The following is a 17,986-nucleotide window of genomic DNA, read 5'->3' as shown; positions in this document are numbered from 1 at the left end:
CATTTTATACTAATTATTTTTATCAAAACTTTACTCTAGAATTTTTTTCACTAATTTTTCCTTCTTAATAAAGAATGCAATTATACAAAAACAAAAATAAATTGTTTTGAAGATTTATATTACGGTTCACCATCAACTACGGTTTCTGAATGATCGCAGAACATGTTATATTTCAATTATGATGTGCCTAATTTTTATTTGATATTTTGATGCCCCATCAACTAAAATATATTACACAATGGCAGCGATAAAACTTCCCGCAGCAAAGTAGGAAAATAGCATTTATTTAAACAATTTTTCTAGAAAAAATCGTTTTAGGACATTCTAAAGAGGAGTAAGGTAGTATAAAAGGATCATTCTAAAAAAATACTTTAATATATATTATAGGGTTACTTAAACAAAATAACAATATTTTTAACAATAAACAATAATATGTTTTATTTTTAGAAAATTGAACACCCTCCTCAATCACCCGCACCCCCCGCTTCGAAACCACTTCAAGGAGTTGAGGAAGAAGTCAAATGTAATGGAGTCAACTCAAAACGATCTAAACCGCTGAAAATCTACACTCTACCACAGGATTATAAGCACGTGGTTACCATTGGTAAGCTTACAAAGGGAATATGGTGGATTGCGATTGTCATCTTGATTGATATTATGTTCATAATATTTATTTATTTTTTTTTAAAGGCACATCGAGTACTGGGGCCATTAGCGCCTTATATTTGTTGTTAAGTAGAAGCTTAGCTTTCTATTAGTCTCCGTTTCGGTTCCTCCACAGTTAGGCATTACCCATCATGACCAGTATTTTGCAACTATAGCGTCAGATTCACCTGTACACATTTACATGTATTTTGCCACTCAATGTAGCTACAGATTCTAACGTACATGGTATTTTTGCTAATATGGCATAAGAATCATATGTATGTATATACATGTTTGTACAATCTTACCTTTGACCCAATCAGCAGTTGTTTTGATATAGTTGGAAAAAAAATCCAGATCACTGCTAGCCAGCTGATGGTTTAAAGAAACTTGCAAAAGATATTATAAATTGGAAATTTAAAGAGAACTTAATGTAAATTACAAAAAGAGAAAGTTGTGTGCTGAGGGCTAACACCAAATTTTTCCTTTTTCTTCATGGTATGGTGATGCCTAGATAAGGGTTTATTTAGCCTCTTCAGCAAAAACATATAACCAGTTTGGATTGGACTCGACAGCTTCTCCTGTAGTCTCGTATACACATATATTAGACGCCTCTTAACCTGTCTTTCTTTCCGAGTCGTATCACCTTGATATATTTTTTTAAAATCAACCACAAGTTTTTACCTGGAATTCAATTATTTATCTTAAATTTGCTAGGTGCTCCCGTAGATCGAAACTGCGAGGGCTGTTCTCAATGCTGTTTAAATTATGACGTCTGGCTGAGACAGCAAAACTCACTGTACAGAATCGTGCGGGATCCATTGTTCGAACTACTGATCACCGTCTGCATCTTGCTGAACACGGTGTTTCTGGCCACTGAGCACCACGGCATGTCTTACAACATCAAGAAAGCACTGGACATTGGGAATAAGGTTAGTATGTAAACTAAAGAGGAGTGCTTCATGGGTCACAGTTGATGTTCTCCATAAAAGAATGTAGTGTGATCTCAAATTTTAATATTCCTATCCTTTGCAGTCACTCTTGTAGATATAATAGCGGTCCGAAAAGCATTGCCAAAACCTGAACTAAATCTACTTTCTAGCAGATAAGTAAAAAAGTAACAGCAAAATAATACCTATTTTTTCAGACTCCTACAATGGCTTAGGTCTTCATTTAAAAAATATATAGAATCTGCTTTAAGCATAAAATGTCAACTTCGTCTTGTATCTTTGATCTCAACACTTCGGGCGGTAGTGGCCCCTATAACAGCACCAGAAGACTTTCAGGTGTATTACGCGAATGCTACTCTGCTTTAACCGATATCAAGTAGCCGACATAGTTCCTAATAGCAAAGCATTTCAAGCTTTTAAACCTGCAATCGACTTGAACACTCTGAATTGCCTTTTTTCAAAACCGAGTGTTTAATTCATCTTCTAAAATGTACAGTAGATTTTTTACAGCAGTTTCACCAAGCAAAAACTTAGGATTAGATCTGGCTAAGCATCTGTACTCATCTTCGCTAGAGATAAAAATTGACAAGAGATACTGCATTTGGAATTTTGAGACGGGTTATGCAATTCTAACCGAACTCTTTTCCACCTGAGTAGAACAAGTACACTCTGATAAGCTGAACAATTTATTCTCGTTGCAATCGAAAAAGAGTACTCAAGAAGACAACGCAAGGCCATTGGACCGTCAAACGTCAAAAAATTGTATTAGATCCCCTATTGTTATCTAATACAAATTATGCTTTATTCAAATTAATTTTTTTCAGGTATTTACTTCCATTTTCACGCTGGAATGCACTCTCAAGCTGTTAGCGTTAAGCAAGGATTTCTTCGTCTGCGGGTGGAACATATTCGACCTCATCATTGTGTCGGCGAGTCTAATCGATTTGTCGTTTGAAATGGTGGATGGTCTGTCGGTGTTAAGATGTTTAAGATTGGTAAGTAGTGAAGGATAGAACTGTGGAAATCAAGCATTTAACCTGAAATACTTGATATTTATTTATTAATTTCGTGCAAAACAAAATATGACGACACAGAAAAGAAATACTGAATTTGTGATATTGAAAATTATATAATTGCAAGAGATTACGTAAATTCTGTTCATGAGAAAGTAAAATAAAGTGAAACTGTCGAATATTGGCGAAAACTAATCGAAAACGATCTTAACTTAAAAAAAAAGATCTTGAAATTTGAGAATGATTTTTTTTTTTAAATAATTTGTTAGAATTTTTTCTCAATATTTACGTAAGTTTAATATTATTTCTAAAATAACAAAAAATGTTATTAAAATATGAGGAAATAATAAAAGATTAAAAAAAATCAGTGAAAGGCATCGAACCACCATTGTTAATACGCTTTGACCAGCCATGAATTGTTTTCATTGGACAGGGCGTGGTTACTCTAGACGTGGCATGACCCGCCCACAGTCTGCAACCGTACTACATTGTGATTGGCCAATACTTCAAACTTAATAATTTCAATGAAATATGTAATTTAATTTGTTTTTTTCAACATTTCTCCCATAGGTATTTGGTGAACTTTCGAATTAAACAAGAAAAAAAAAATCCCTTTAAAAATACTATAAATAATATTTCTTTTGGTATAAAAACTTTATGTTTTACACAATAATCGTTATCAGAAACAAAAAACTTGAGAATTTTTATTGTTCAATCGTGAATTAGATAAAAGAGGAATAGGCATGTTGTAGACTTTTATGCCGCCATTACGTAGGCTGTAAGCTTACTTTATACTCCATTTGGTGGAGAATTCTAGTAGCAATTTCTATAAACGTAAATAAGTTTCTACACTCATATTTAACCATGTTGACGACTCACTAGACTTATATAGGACCATCCAACCTCATGTTTAACTTATTTTTTTACCGCATTATCTATTTATGTATTAGTCTATTATTTTGTCGGTCTATCTACAATACATCTCCATGTTAATGAAGTAAGTAATTTGAGCTACTTCTTTTTCACCTTTGCTGTTCTACTCTGGTGCAACCTCGTTTTGTAGGACGTTCTTGGATTAGAAAGATCTCGCGTAAGACTACATTACTCAATTAATTTGTGAGTAATTGTTTTATTCTTGTGCATACATTACAGTAATTCTCGCTTTATGTTACATTGAACCAACCTTGGATTGACTTGCCAGTTATAAAGTAGGCGAATACTACTTTAATGTAACCTCCTTTTTCCTTTTTGTTGAACCAACTTGGTTACTCAATGCGGATAGAGAGGATGTGTTTTATTCCTCATTTATCAGTGTTCTCCGTGAGCTGGTAACACTTTGTAAATTAAAAGTATTATTGGTTACTACTCCAATAAACTGTCTATTATGGCTATTTGTTTTAAAGATTTCAGTGACAAAAATCCTATTGATCTTGGGTGCCCCCACCAAACAATTGCTCCAGAGTTGTCATCCGAACTTATTCAAAAGACCGGATTGCTGTAATCCTCAAGCACTCTCCTCAACAATATATTGAAATGTGGACAAAGGGAGTCAACCTCACTATTTGCGGAAATAGAAAGGGAACAATAGTTAGAGAGAAGATATTTCAAATGTTTTACCTAATTCTCTAAGCACTTTCTACAGTTGATGGCACTCTAATTGGTAGATTATAAGGTGCAGAGTTTAAGAAAAATAATATTGATGTAGATGAGGCATTAGTTTGTTAGAATGAAAGTGCCGAGTTTTAGAAAAGTGATCTTATTGATGGAGATAAGCACGAGCAGGACAGAATAAAGTTGCATTGGCGCGATCTTGATTCAACCATTGGCAAAGTTGTGATTGTAAAAATTTCATCACTTAAATTCTGATTAAAATAAAAAATGTAATCGTCCAAAGTGATTAAAATTAAATTTGGAATTTAATTCAATCAATTAATATTCTGATTATTTAATTTTAATTTTAATTAATTCCAATTAATTTAAAAGTGAATTAAATTCAATCAACTAATTTTGGCTCACTACATTTTTTAATTGTAATCATGATTAAAATTAAATTTTGTTTTAATTCAATTGGAATTTAATTGATTAAATTTTTGATTAGCGTGAAGTGACAGGCATAAAGATAATCTGAACGACTCTGAACAAAATAGCTAAAACTTCTTGTTATAATTGTGATTAATTTGGCTCAGCGTCGGTTCGAGAACGCGAAGCGAAAGCAACGGGTTGTTCAATTTCCATTGTGTAGTTGATTAAATAAAACAGAAAATGTAGCATTAAAATATGTTTAAATACATGGTACCAGTCAACGTACATATAAGATTGAAATTACAAACCTTGCATCAAAATTCTGCATTCTCTATCAGTTGACTGAATCACTATAAAATTTACAGTTGAGAGTTTTGAAATTGGCACAATCCTGGACTACTATGAAGGTTCTCTTGAGCATCATCATCTCAACATTCGGCGCTCTGGGTAATCTCACGTTCGTACTAGTGATCATCATTTACATTTTTGCTGTGATCGGAATGCAATTGTTCTCAAAAGATTATACGGAAGATAAATTCGCACCGGATCCTGTACCCAGGTATATCTTACAATTCATTCTTCAGCATTTTATGTCTCGTAAACCAATTATTAATCATCTTACAGACTTATTACAATCATTGTGGAATGTATAGAACAATTTTTATATATTAGAACAAAATTAAACACCTGTCCTGCAAATAGCCCTCCTTATCTATTTTTATTAATCTCTTCAATTTTTATCTTGTAACTTCCAGATGGAATTTCAACGACTTTTTCCACTCATTCATGATGATATTCCGCATACTGTGCGGTGAGTGGATCGAACCACTCTGGGATTGCATGCGAGCCGAAGAACAGGAAGTAAGTATTTATATTTTTAAGATACATACTAATCTCCTAACATTTTTATGGCAAATTAAACTTCTTTTTTTTAACCAAATTAAACATTTTTAGCAGTTGCATGCATTTGTCACACAATTTAAGTCGTTTTAACCAAATAACATCTGTTTTTTTTTGTTTTTTTTACCAAAATTACCATCTTACAATTACGTTAAATCACAAGCACCAAAATCAATATATTTTTCAACTAAAGCACTTGTAATTGAACCAAAATACAGATTTTGAATCAAGTTACATTGTTTTCAACTAAATTACATCTAGAACTAAATTAATTTTTTCTAAGCTTAAAAAAATTATATAAAATAAATCAAGTTCGTCCGTTTTTTATCATATTAAACAATACTCAAACAAATTACCCATATTTTAAGAAATCATTATTTGATTAATTTATTTTCTTTTATTATAATGATTTTTTTTTTTTTTACTACACTTAATCACTTTAATTTAATTAATCTTCTTTCAAAAAAATTTAACTTTCAATTTAATTAAAATATTTTTCAAACTTTTTTTTAGGACCCAATTAAAATCACTTTCAACTAAATTAAATCATTTTTCTACCAGATTTACCCATGTTATACAACATTACTCCTTTTCCCTATCCATTTAAACTATTTTTATTTTTTTATTTATTCGTTTTGTAAATCACATACAAAGAGTTGAGCAAATGAATACACAAGAAAACTAATTCTACCAAAAACAGAATAAGTAAAAAAAGAAACTTACATTAAATAAATACTAATAGAAAATATAAATGAAACTTAATAAACTGTAAGATTACATAAAATTGGGATTAAATAAGCAAATTACAATTAAATCAATAAAGTCAATAAAGTTCGGCTCTTCTTCTCAGACATTCTTTTAAATAAATAAAAACATAATTCATAATAAATTCATCATTTGATCCTAACAGAGAGTTAGGATCAAATGATGAATTTATTACGGTATAATAATGGCAATAGATGTACAAAAAGAACATCTTTCTAAATATTTCTGTCTAATTGAGTGATACGCTGGACAAATAAACAATACATATATGTGGCAAATCTTTCATACACTTTCAAATCACAAAATTGACAGAAAATTTTAGGATTGATTATATTATACTTATTGATACTGATGTTTAATGAAATACAGTATTGACCTGAAGTTCTTAATTGTGCAAATAGTCTTGTTACTGCTAACGGTACTTTATGCAGAAGGTTATCCATTTAAACTATTTATTAAATTTAAATTAAATGGAAAATGATTAATTTAAAAAAAGATTTTACATATACATATATAAATTCACTAAATCAATTATTTGGAGGCACACCACTTTCTCTTTCCCATGAAGATTTTACAACCTCGAGAATCATTTTATCTTGCACGGGGTACTAATAGAATATAGTTTACCGACTGACTTAACTCAACAGTACCTCAACGACAAGGTGAGAGAAAGTTGGTAAAGTAGACAGAAAGCTAAAGTTTTCTTGTTCATATTATGTCAATCCTAGCTGTCATACACTAATAATATAAGTATAACGTTTCTTTTGTTTTGGTCCAAACAGAGAGTGTGCTCTAACACTAAGTCCAGCACTGCTGTTGTCTCGCCAAGGATGCACTAACCACCAAAAAAATAAATAAAAAAAACATCTTCACAATCAAATTCTATTCAAAAACCAAATAAATTATGCATGCTACAATTCATTAAATATTTTTATCGAAATTAAATTGTGTTCAGGTAAAATACACACTATTTTCCCCCATTTCAAACCTTGTAGAATTTTTAGCCCTCAATTTCCATCGTTATCAATGTATTTTAATGGTATTTTCTATCCCTTCGTTTAGTATTTTAACAATATATGCCTCCTTAGAAAAACTTACCTCCAGAAGAGTTGACTTACTGCAAGCAAAGTAACAATTACTTACATTTGTACAACCATTATGTGTAATTTAGTTGAATGGGTATTTTGTATGTGATTAAATTTTGTAAAAATTACTGGTCTGTTTTTTTAAACCTTTCTTTTTTTAGGGCGCGGGAACTTGCTTCGCCATATTTCTGCCTGCCCTAGTTATGGGCAATTTCATGGTACTCAATCTATTTTTGGCGCTTCTACTCAACAGTTTCAATTCTGAAGAGCTTAAATCTAAAAAAGAGGTATGTACAGAGATTAAAACTGTCCGGTAGGACAGTTGTATAAGGGTTAATGATTTGCATAATGGCAATTTGTTTTATTTATTTTTTTTTATACCTGTAGACTCCCAAGTTATTAACAGGTTTTGGAACTGTGAACAATTGGAATGTGTTTACATGCTCTAGGTGCAAAATACGCTTAACTTCCTCTTCAAGTTCTGCAAAATATTATCCCTATTCAGTTCTCTTCGTCTGATGCGTTATTTGAGCTACCAGTTTAATGGAAATTGCTTTCGCTTTCTTTCAATTTTATAGCTCAATATGTAGCAACAGTGCAGTAGCAGCAATTCACCGTTCTATCCTAATATAACCTTAACTCATTTGATTACAGTTCATAGCTGGGGATAAACTATTCTAATAATGGGGTTCCGTTTGTTAGAAATCTACATTTTATTCCAAGCTCCTAATCAAGCTGTTCAATAGATTATCATTTTGAGTCAGTCCTCCGCGTCTAGGATATGGTTGATAACTCTAGCTTTTGCGTGACATTTATGGCAAATGTCAGTCTTAAACATATCTTTAATGATGTGCTTCAAGTAATTTCTGGAATTAATTAGCTTATCCTGAATGGTAATCATTGATCGCTAAACCACCCTTTTGAGCCAACTCTTATGCTTCCTATACAGAGCTACACCTTTTCAGTCATTGATTCTCTAGTATATTTTTTACCAGTGTTTCGTGTCGTTTCAATACAATGGTGCAGATTGTCAATCTGAGCCTTTCACATACTTCTAATGTCTTTCTCACAGAATTGGGTTTAAAATTTTTAACTGATTAATCAAAAAATAAAATTCGCGAAATTTAGCTTTGCTATAAATTTTATTTACTCACGGTATATGAATTGCTGAAGCGATATACTTAATGCAACGTTCAACAACCAATTTCTTAGTTAGTTTTGAGTGCCTTGTTCTGAGAGAGAAACATATGCATATCCGATTATATAAAAAATAAAAATGAGTTTGAGAACTTTATAAATATTACAACTTCATAACTTCAGATAAAATTAATATATGTACTTTTTTTTAGTGAATAGCTTAAAATGAAAATTGAAAAACTGTTTCTTCTTTTTTTCTCCTTTAATTAGAATTTATTTTTGTTTCTATTTAAATAAGATATTTTAGTATTTATGCTTTGTAAAACATAAGGTTTTTTTTTTATTGAGATAATTGTATGTATTTATTTACTTTTACATTTCCCAAGTTGTTTGTATTGGCAATTCTTTTCTTTTTTTTCCCTGCTCTCTAATGATTAATGGTTGATTTATTTTTTAATTTTTGAAGTAATTTGTACTTTTGTAAATTGTTTTTTATTGTATTTTTATTTTTTCATCACAACTCTGGTGTAGTTCTTTATAAATCAATAAACTATTATTATTATTATTATTATTATTATTATTATTATTATTATTATTATTATTATTTGCTTACAGGAAGTTGGGGACGAATCGAAGATTGCCAAAAGTTTCGACAGAATTCGGTCGATCATCAGAAAACAAAAAAGAAACCGAGCTGAAGCAAAAGATAAAATTAAATCCGAAGATATATATAAAGAAATTCTAAACAAGCCAGAGAAGTTGTCCTTAAAAGAGACCACGTTCCCGGCAATATCCAAGTTTGTGATTTAAATTATGCTGATAGATATTGAAAAATCGTGAAATATAGCAATAACTTTCTCGGGTTGTGGCCAGGGGAAATACTGAAATAGGGCATATAGTAATATTTATGAAATATTAGAATAATATAAATTTCCACAACTGACTGAAAGGAATATTTACCTCTAAATCTAATATTAAAAGAACAATCTAAAGGGGTGAGGACGCCCCTAACACTCAGAAATACTAAAAGATTTAGACAATAAAATTATTCTATTTTTACTATTAAAGTAATTGTACAAAAATACAATAGCGGGTCTAGACCACATAAGAATAATTAAGTGACTTTGTCCCTCCGTAATTAGAACCCATGAGTTACATTAGCACGTGCTTGACTTTAAATTTATAATATTTGTTCCCTTCACAATTAAACTACAGATTACTACTTGGACAATTTAATATGGCTTTGGACTTAGCCTTAGACAGACAATATTTATTATCTTTACAATTGTAACACTGACTGACACATTTGGCATTGACACAGGAAAAGAATGGCCACTAAATAAGTTTATTAATCTCGTACTGGACACACGACTGGGGGATAACACAGAGAAAGAATGGCCATAAAACATATTATAGTTCAATCTCGTACGGGACGGATAGGAGAACATACACCAGTGTAGACGTGACGACATAGTGATCACTTGCAGGACTGACCCACTGTGGAAGAGGTTGGAAAAAATGTATTGCTCTAAAAAATGTTTTTTTTTTTTTTTTTTTGTAAAGAAAGGCGTAGCTGCTAGCTTAGTTTAGTTTAGTGAAATCGTAAGAGGTTTTAATACTTTTGGCAAGTGTTAAATTGTCTACTTCAATTCATCATTGTTATAACACATGTTTACAACTGTTTATGTCTTTTTCTTCTCCCAATTTTAGGATAAACGAAGAAGCCTTGACAGAAAATGAAGAAGAATTCTCCAGTGTGAAAAGTATGAGCAGACAAAATTCAGCGAAAGGGTGTCATCAAAGAAATGCCGATTCTTCGCACAACAGTGAACGCGAGAGTTTGATCGCTGGTGAGGAAAACACTCAGGATCCGTTAAGAATTATTGTTGAATCGGAATCTGGTACCCTGCTGAAGAATGATTCATTAAGAAACAGTGAACATGATATTCAGGAGAATGATTCGCATGAATCTACTAAGAAGACGTATGAAGTGTTAGAAGTACAGTCATTGGACACTACAGCTTTATCTGTGAGTATTTTTTTGTTATATACTTTTTTTTTAACTTTAGGTGCAACAACATCTGAAGTCATTGGCGCCCGGAGCTTTTTTCAGAATAATGCCAGCCGCCAGACAGTATCCTCTCGTTTCTGACATACAGTGAACAAACCTGAAAGAGAGAACATAAGGGCAGCCAAGTTAGACACAAATCCGACACCTCCGTGCTTCGAGCCCAGTGCAATTTTTCTCATTAAAATCAAACTTCTTTTAGAAATAAACTTTCTCCTATTTTATTATTACCATTATTTATTTATTTTAATTTTTTACAGTCCTGTGAAATAGATTTAGAACCACGTATTAGTTTGGGCGAAAGAGAGGATGCACTTTACGCGCGCATAATGTCCGAAGCGATGCGTCTTGCACCAACACTGACTGGACCAGATCTACGATTGCCTCCCGTTGATGAGGAATCGCCAATCACTGAATTCCCGCCAAGGCCTATGAATTTAAGCATGCATAGACATTCGTATGCTTTGGCCACTCGCAAGGAATCGTTTCAGGGTAACTAGAAATTTGTATTATATCTGCCTCAAAATTAGTGTACAGTGTTTTCAAGTTAGTTTACAAAAATAAGAGATGCCCATTATAGTACGTAAAAAAAAAATTATTTGGTGAAAGAAGAACACATGTATATAAATTAAAAAAAGACAAACGAAACATTCAGTTCTATACCCAAGCGGATATAGACACTATCATCTTTATGCCTAACTAGAAGTCATTTCGCCAAACCAGCTTTAACTTTAACCAAGTAATTCGATTGAATAGTACAGTTTGAAGCTTGTTAATTATAATAATCACTTGTAGCAGTTCTTTCTCACTGTCTTTCCCTGGCCTCTTCTGGACTCATTAACCTCTTCAGGTTATCATTAAGAGCTACTACACCTAAAAGTAAAGTAATCGCCTATTTTTTTCAGGCGGGGCTTAACGTCCAACCTCCAATAATACACCTAAGTAGGACCAAACTATGCAGTAAAATATCCATTGAGTTTGTAGCAATGTTAACTTTTTAATATAATCTCAGATCCAGACAAGTAACGAGAGCTCAGAAATCTGATTAATAACGTTAATAATGTAGCTATCTAACTCCTACAAGAGGAATAAAGAGCAGCTCAGTTAATAGAGACGATCTCGTAGAAAGAAAACCGTTTCCCGGAGAAGATATATCTTGCAGAGTAATGCTTGTATAATTTATTTTTTCTATTTGGGAATTTCATTACGTGAGTAATGAAAGACTAAATTGAAATCTAGCTCTCGATGAAATGTCTGCGTCTCCTATGCTCAAGAGTGGTGTGATGTACCAGTTAGCGTACACATAGCAAAAATTAAACCAAAGATCCGGCTTCTCCATAAAATGAATGGAAATCAGACACTGAACAGCGCTGAGGAGCAAAGGGCCGCGTTGGTGAAAAATGTAATACAAAAAAAATCTTGCTGAAGTGAATTATGGACAGGTTGCTATCTCAAGTTGCCAAAATTAGCTTTTTCTTTCTGCCATCAAGGCGTAGGTGTAATAACTACCTGTTTCTAATTAATTCATGTTAGATCACTAATCTATCTCTCATGCACAGATGAACTGGCAGCAAGTGGCACGAAAAGAGATGCGGAAGCCCTCTATCTGGATGCCGTGAACGGTCTCCCAGATTTAGGCAAAAGTAAACTTCACAAAGTGCCACATGACTGTTTTCCTGGACGGATCTACAAGAGGTAAGAGGAATAAATCATCTAAGTAGGTTTTGGTCAAACAATCAACCAATCACAAGTATTACTTTATTTAGTCGAGTTTTTCCACTCGATAGTTAATTGGTCGGCTATTAAAACTGTCCAGTAGGACAGTTGTATAAGGGTTGATCGTCAAAAAGTGCACGAAAAAGCGTAACGTTGAAAAACACCCAACTTTGAATTTTTTTTTCTCTTTTTCTTTAAAAGATAAAATTCCCAAATTTTCTTTAAATTATAGGGCAAACCCTCCTTTATGTCTGTAATTTTTTGCAACAACCCAGATGTTATAGATTTCGAGAAAAAAGTTGTTGAAAATGAGCAAAAACGGCATTTTCAAAAATTGGTCTTGTTCTTGTTCTTCTTCTTCTTCTTCTTCTAGTTACTTTTTTTGTAAACAACGTAGCGCCTAAACGCGCGAACAGATTTTTATGAATGGGGTGTCATTCGATTCGGAATTTTATGTAGATGTGCTTTTTGGGGGTCTCGACGCTGCACATCGAATGGGAGAGGAGTTAGCCCCCTTTATGTAAGGCCCCTCCAAAATTATTATTGCTAATTACACTGTAAATCTTGGCCCGATTATGATAAAATTTGGTAGGATGATAGGGTTAGGGCTCCCCTACGTGACATTAATGCGGCGATCAGCTTCTACACTTGTTAAGGGGAAGTATAGCAATCGTTTCAAATTATCGACACGTGAACCGATTTTCATGAATAAAGTGTCATTCGAATCGAAATATTGTATAGATTTGCACTTTAAAAGTCTCGACGCTATGCCTCATGAGGAGGGAAGTTTGCCCCACCCAAGTAAGGCCCTTTCTAAAACTATTAATACTAATATTTCTATAACGCTTTGTCCGATTTTGATAAAATTTAGCAGGAAGAAGTGGTTAAAGCTCCTCTACGTTGCTGTGAAGTGCTCTTACTAGTGCACCTACTAAGAGAAAGTATTGCAATCGTTAAAATTATCAATGAGTGAACCGATTTACACCAATGAATTGTCGTTCGATTCAAAATCTTTGCCTTTTAGGGAGCAGTACTGTAATTGCAGTTTATTTTTCTTACTCCTCTTAAAAGGAAGTACTGAAATCGCAGTTTAATTTTGTTACTTAAGTACAAATACCTTCCTATTTTATTCAAAACGTTTTCTCAAAAAAAAATTGTTATTGAGGATGGTTTGGGCACCACAACTATAATCATTCTTTAAAAAGATCTCTCCAGTTGTAGTTACGGTTCCGATTTAACACCTTATCAGGTTATAATGATAGAATTGCTTATTCCAAATTTAAAAAAAATCTAATCTGTAAAGCAGATATGTAACTTTGCAGAATAGACAAAAAGGAAAATCTATCCAAAAGGTACAAAAATCTCCTTAGCAAAAACTTACAGTTTAAAAAGTTAAGTATAAGGGTTGATTGAACGCCAAAAGGTACACAAATCAGCAAGTACCCAACATTTCATTTATACTTCATTGACATTATTTAAATAATTTTACTGCATTAATTTTCATTCATACTTTTTAAAATTTATTAGATGTCACAGACCCTTAGCTGGCCAGTTCATTCATAATATTTTTTTGTTATAATTTTGATAAAATGTATAATATATCTTCGTTATTAAATAGGTACTTTATTTTAACTCTATTCCAAATTATTCTTCTGATTTATCTTTAATATGCCCTTTATTTTGTGTAGTTACATATACATGCATGTTAAAGTAGAAAAAGACTAAGAGTCGGCTACTGTTTAAATTTGAATCACGGATTTAAAACAATATTTCAGTCTTGAATTCGTCTTACCGAAATATTCGTGAGCACAAATAACACACAGTTAATAACAAGTAGATTATTCAACAATAATTATTCATTTCTCAATTGTAATTTAATTTAGTCCCCCTAATTTTACTTATAGTTAAATACTGGAATAATTAGCTGTCCTAAAAATAAGCATATCTTATTTATTTTATATTACATATGTATATACAACATTGTGGGAAGAAAACCTAGATTGAGAATGTAATTGAAGAAAACTATTATTATTTACGATAAAGCCAGATTAATTATTATCTATTATTATAAACGTTTGACTACTACATAAAATGACAATTACTTTAATCGGAGAATGAACTTAAACCGACGATTTTTATTTAAAAATAAAAATAAATAAATAAAATAAACAAAATCATTAATGTATGTTGGTGTAAGCATTTTTTAAAAAAAGGTTTTGAATTTTTTAGCCTCATATTTTTTTTATTTTTTATAACGTTTTCTTTTAACCTGTAATTAATAGTTTGATTGATATAGTATATAAAATAGATATTATAGTCAATCTACAGTGCTACTTGAACAAATATTTTGTAGATGAAAATGGCCAGCATAAGGGTCTGTGACATCTAATAAATTTTAAAAAGTATGAATGAAAATTAATGCAGTAAAATTTCTTAAATAATATCAATGAAGTATAAATGAAATGTTGGGTACTTGCTGATTTGTGTACCTTTTGGCGTTCAATCAACCCTTATACTTAACTTTTTAAACTGTAAGTTTTTGTTAAGAAGATATGTATGTGGCTATGTGTTTGTGCATATTTGAAAAACTAAAAAACGAAAAATGGTAGAATTGAAATTTGATATTTCGTTTAGCTGCAACGCTGGAAGCCGAAAATATAGCATAAAAACAAATTCCACCAAGCAGAAGTGCCTCTCTAAGCAATTTTTCACTTTCTCGAAAATCTGTCTGACGATTTTTGAGAAACTTTTTTTCAAAATATGCAGAGCTTTAGCTTTTACCTAAACATTTTTTCAGAAAGCTTTATTTGTGAGCGCTTTGTGGGAAGAAATGAACTAAACACCACAAGGATTCAGCAAGTACTCGTATATCTGCAAATTGAAATTGATTTTTCTGTTTTCTGTTTTGCAGAGTGACCATTTGCGAAGAATGTATGGCAACAGCGTGCGGCCAATGGTGGTACACATTAAGATCGAGAGTGCTGTCCGTAGTTGACACACCGACCTTCGAATGGATAATCCTTGTGCTAATATTTGCCTCCTCAATCACTCTCTGTTTTGAAGATATCTATCTAGATCAGAACCTCTTTTTAAAAAGTATCCTGTATTGGACAAATCTAGCCTTCTGTGCACTTTTCTCTGTTGAAATGGTGCTAAAATGGATAGCGTTGGGTTTTTATAAATACTTTACAAGTTTCTGGACGGTACTGGATTTTATCATAGTATTTGTGAGTATATTTTAGCAGTTAAAAAAAGATTGTGATACTTATGAGGGTTTAAAAAAAACTAGCCTTTTTTTTAAACTAAATAAGTATTATGAACTTTTAAACCCCTACGTTTATTGCACAAACACCACATTCAATATCTTTAAACTCTAGATTAGAAGAATGTTCCTATAAAAAATATTCTTTTTTAATAACAGTTCAATTGAGGAGCTTTTTTATTTGAAAACCTTTATTGTGCTTTATCTTTTTTGAATAATTTTACGTCATCGCTGGGAAAAGCAGTGTAAAACCTGGTAGTACAAAATGCCCAGCTGGCCATCTTCTTATTATGGTACCTAAAAAGATACCATAAAGTTCATTTAATATAATTGTTTAAAGCCAAATAATAATTGTAAAAAATGAACAAAACACAAAAACGTTAATTTAGAAAAAATTATTGAACTTGAAAAATAATTTTAGGATCTATTGACTCTGGTAGAAATAGTGTTGAAACATTTTTGCTCCTCGCTTTTCAGGTTTCAATATTCAGTTTATTAATTGAGGAAAATGAGAATCTGAAGGTACTGCGATCTTTGAGGACTCTGAGGGCACTGAGACCGTTAAGGGCTATCTCCAGGTGGCAGGGAATGCGTGTAAGTTACGAAGATCGTAATTTGTAATTTTTCTGCAGGCCTATTTCAATTTTTTTTGAAGATGATCCAGTTTCAATTGTTCCATCCTGAGAATAGACGAAACCTGAAACCGGTCTATGACTTAAAAATGAAGCAGCCTGTTATTTAGAATATCTCTCTGCACTGATCTAATCAAAATAACAAAATAAATTTTCAATCTGCAAATCTCTGTATTACAGATTGTAGTGAACGCACTAATGTACGCAATCCCATCTATCTTCAACGTGCTACTGGTCTGTCTGGTATTCTGGTTGATTTTCTCCATCATGGGTGTCCAGTTCTTTGGAGGCAAATTCTTCAAATGTCTGGACGAGTTCGGCGAACGACTGCCCGTATCTGTAAGTTATTTCAACCATATTATTAAATGTTGTTGTAGAAAGCCAGGAAAAATGTCTGATGTGAACCCTCGTTCAACTTTCTCGTTTACTAAATGCCAGTTGGCTTCAATGTAGGTCCACTTTAATAAACTGTTGAATGGAGACTTGACGGCCTAGAGCCCCTTCTTAAAATCAATTTTCATGAAAACATATTCAAACAAAATGGATCATATTCTGAGCCGACAAATGTTTTAAAAAAAGTAAACACAAATAAATGAATTGTTTAAGAGATTTACACTTTCAATCACACAATTTTCTTCCAATCGAAATTATTTCGCTGCTTGTTAATACCTCGTGAATATTGTGATCGCGATACATTACACTAAAACGTTACTTAATAGAAAAGCGTAACCGCCCTGCTATATTAGTAGTTTCCGAAAACGAATTTTCTTTTTTTTTTAAAAAAAAAAATTCCAATAAAACTACTTTTATCCGTCCACGACACCTAATTGGTAGTTAGACGTAAAGCCCGCCTGAAAAAATAGGCATTACATTACATGTACTTTTATTTAATAAATAAACGGAATTGTTCAAGTTTTAAGAAAGGGAGAAGACCCAGCGCGTTTATGTGGAATAACCAAACCTGAAACTATTTTTTTAGTAAAATAGTTCTTACAATTTTTTTTTTTTAATAAATTGGGCCAAAAATAAATAGAATTTTAAAATTATGTATGTTTAATGTCAATAATGATGAAAAGTAAAAATTGTAGAGATGTCGCTGATTTGGTTGTAGTTTATGAGTATGTTACTTTCAGGTGGTGAAGAATAGATTCGAGTGTATCTACGAAAACTATTCTTGGGTTAATTCCAAGATCACATTTGATAACGTGGGCAACGGATACCTAGCTCTTTTTCAAGTAGTGAGTAAAATCCATTCTTGCATTTTTATAGTATTTTTAGTAGTAGAATGAGCGTAGTATAGCTTAGGTAGTATAGCTATTAGGCTCCAAGGTTGTGCCTACTCAAAATATTTTCCGAAAAAAGAAACCATTGCACTTTTTCTTGGGTGTAGATCTTAGAAGCTAGACCTCCTTATACCAAACGCTTTGGCACAGGCGTTACACACATAGAAAAATATTTTTTTCTTAAGCTTTATAATAGCATACTTGTACAAGTATCAGTTTTCAGATACAGAATTTTGCATTTTGAATAAAAAACAAATTACAACAAAAGGCTCTACTCGCTTGAGGAGTATGGGGTCCTAAATTAAATTCAAAAACCTTATTAAATATTTATTAACTGTTCAATCAGAAAATTCGTTCGTCCACTCTGTTCAACGTATGAGAACTGAAAGATCTCATAAGATAGAAGTATATGTGGCAGATACTTAGATAGAATTTCTGTGTTTCTTCACTCACTTAAGTTTTGACGAAACACTTAGGAAATTAAAACTAAAAGATCTACACCTAATCT

At 32.1% G+C, this 17,986-nt stretch overlaps 1 protein-coding gene across 3 annotated transcripts in view; it reads left to right on the top strand.

Annotated features, from left to right (window-relative positions):
- The window catches only part of LOC141462070 (sodium channel protein 60E-like), a 207,897-nt gene that overhangs the window by 179,205 nt on the left and 10,706 nt on the right, over positions 1–17,986 (top strand). For 2 of the 3 annotated variants that reach the window (XM_074143664.1, XM_074143665.1), the window contains 14 exons: positions 448–604; positions 1,363–1,577; positions 2,420–2,590; positions 4,996–5,189; positions 5,386–5,491; positions 7,542–7,667; positions 9,133–9,314; positions 10,228–10,546; positions 10,846–11,077; positions 12,145–12,280; positions 15,213–15,528; positions 16,041–16,157; positions 16,376–16,534; positions 17,329–17,433. In XM_074143664.1, coding sequence (XP_073999765.1) covers positions 448–604; positions 1,363–1,577; positions 2,420–2,590; positions 4,996–5,189; positions 5,386–5,491; positions 7,542–7,667; positions 9,133–9,314; positions 10,228–10,546; positions 10,846–11,077; positions 12,145–12,280; positions 15,213–15,528; positions 16,041–16,157; positions 16,376–16,534; positions 17,329–17,433 — 2,535 coding nt within the window. Of the gene's footprint in view, positions 1–447; positions 605–1,362; positions 1,578–2,419; positions 2,591–4,995; positions 5,190–5,385; positions 5,492–7,077; positions 7,231–7,541; positions 7,668–9,132; positions 9,315–10,227; positions 10,547–10,845; positions 11,078–12,144; positions 12,281–15,212; positions 15,529–16,040; positions 16,158–16,375; positions 16,535–17,328; positions 17,434–17,986 lie in introns of those variants that run through there. The other variant, XM_074143666.1, reaches the window with a different exon arrangement.

The sequence above is a fragment of the Rhodnius prolixus genome, unplaced genomic scaffold (genome assembly GCF_049639745.1).
Source record: "Rhodnius prolixus isolate KJV_2025 unplaced genomic scaffold, Rpr scaffold_12, whole genome shotgun sequence".
In the NCBI taxonomy this organism is placed as follows: Eukaryota; Metazoa; Arthropoda; class Insecta; order Hemiptera; family Reduviidae; genus Rhodnius; species Rhodnius prolixus.
Note: the sequence above shows the minus strand (reverse complement) of the source record. Positions and strands in the feature narration are given on the sequence as shown.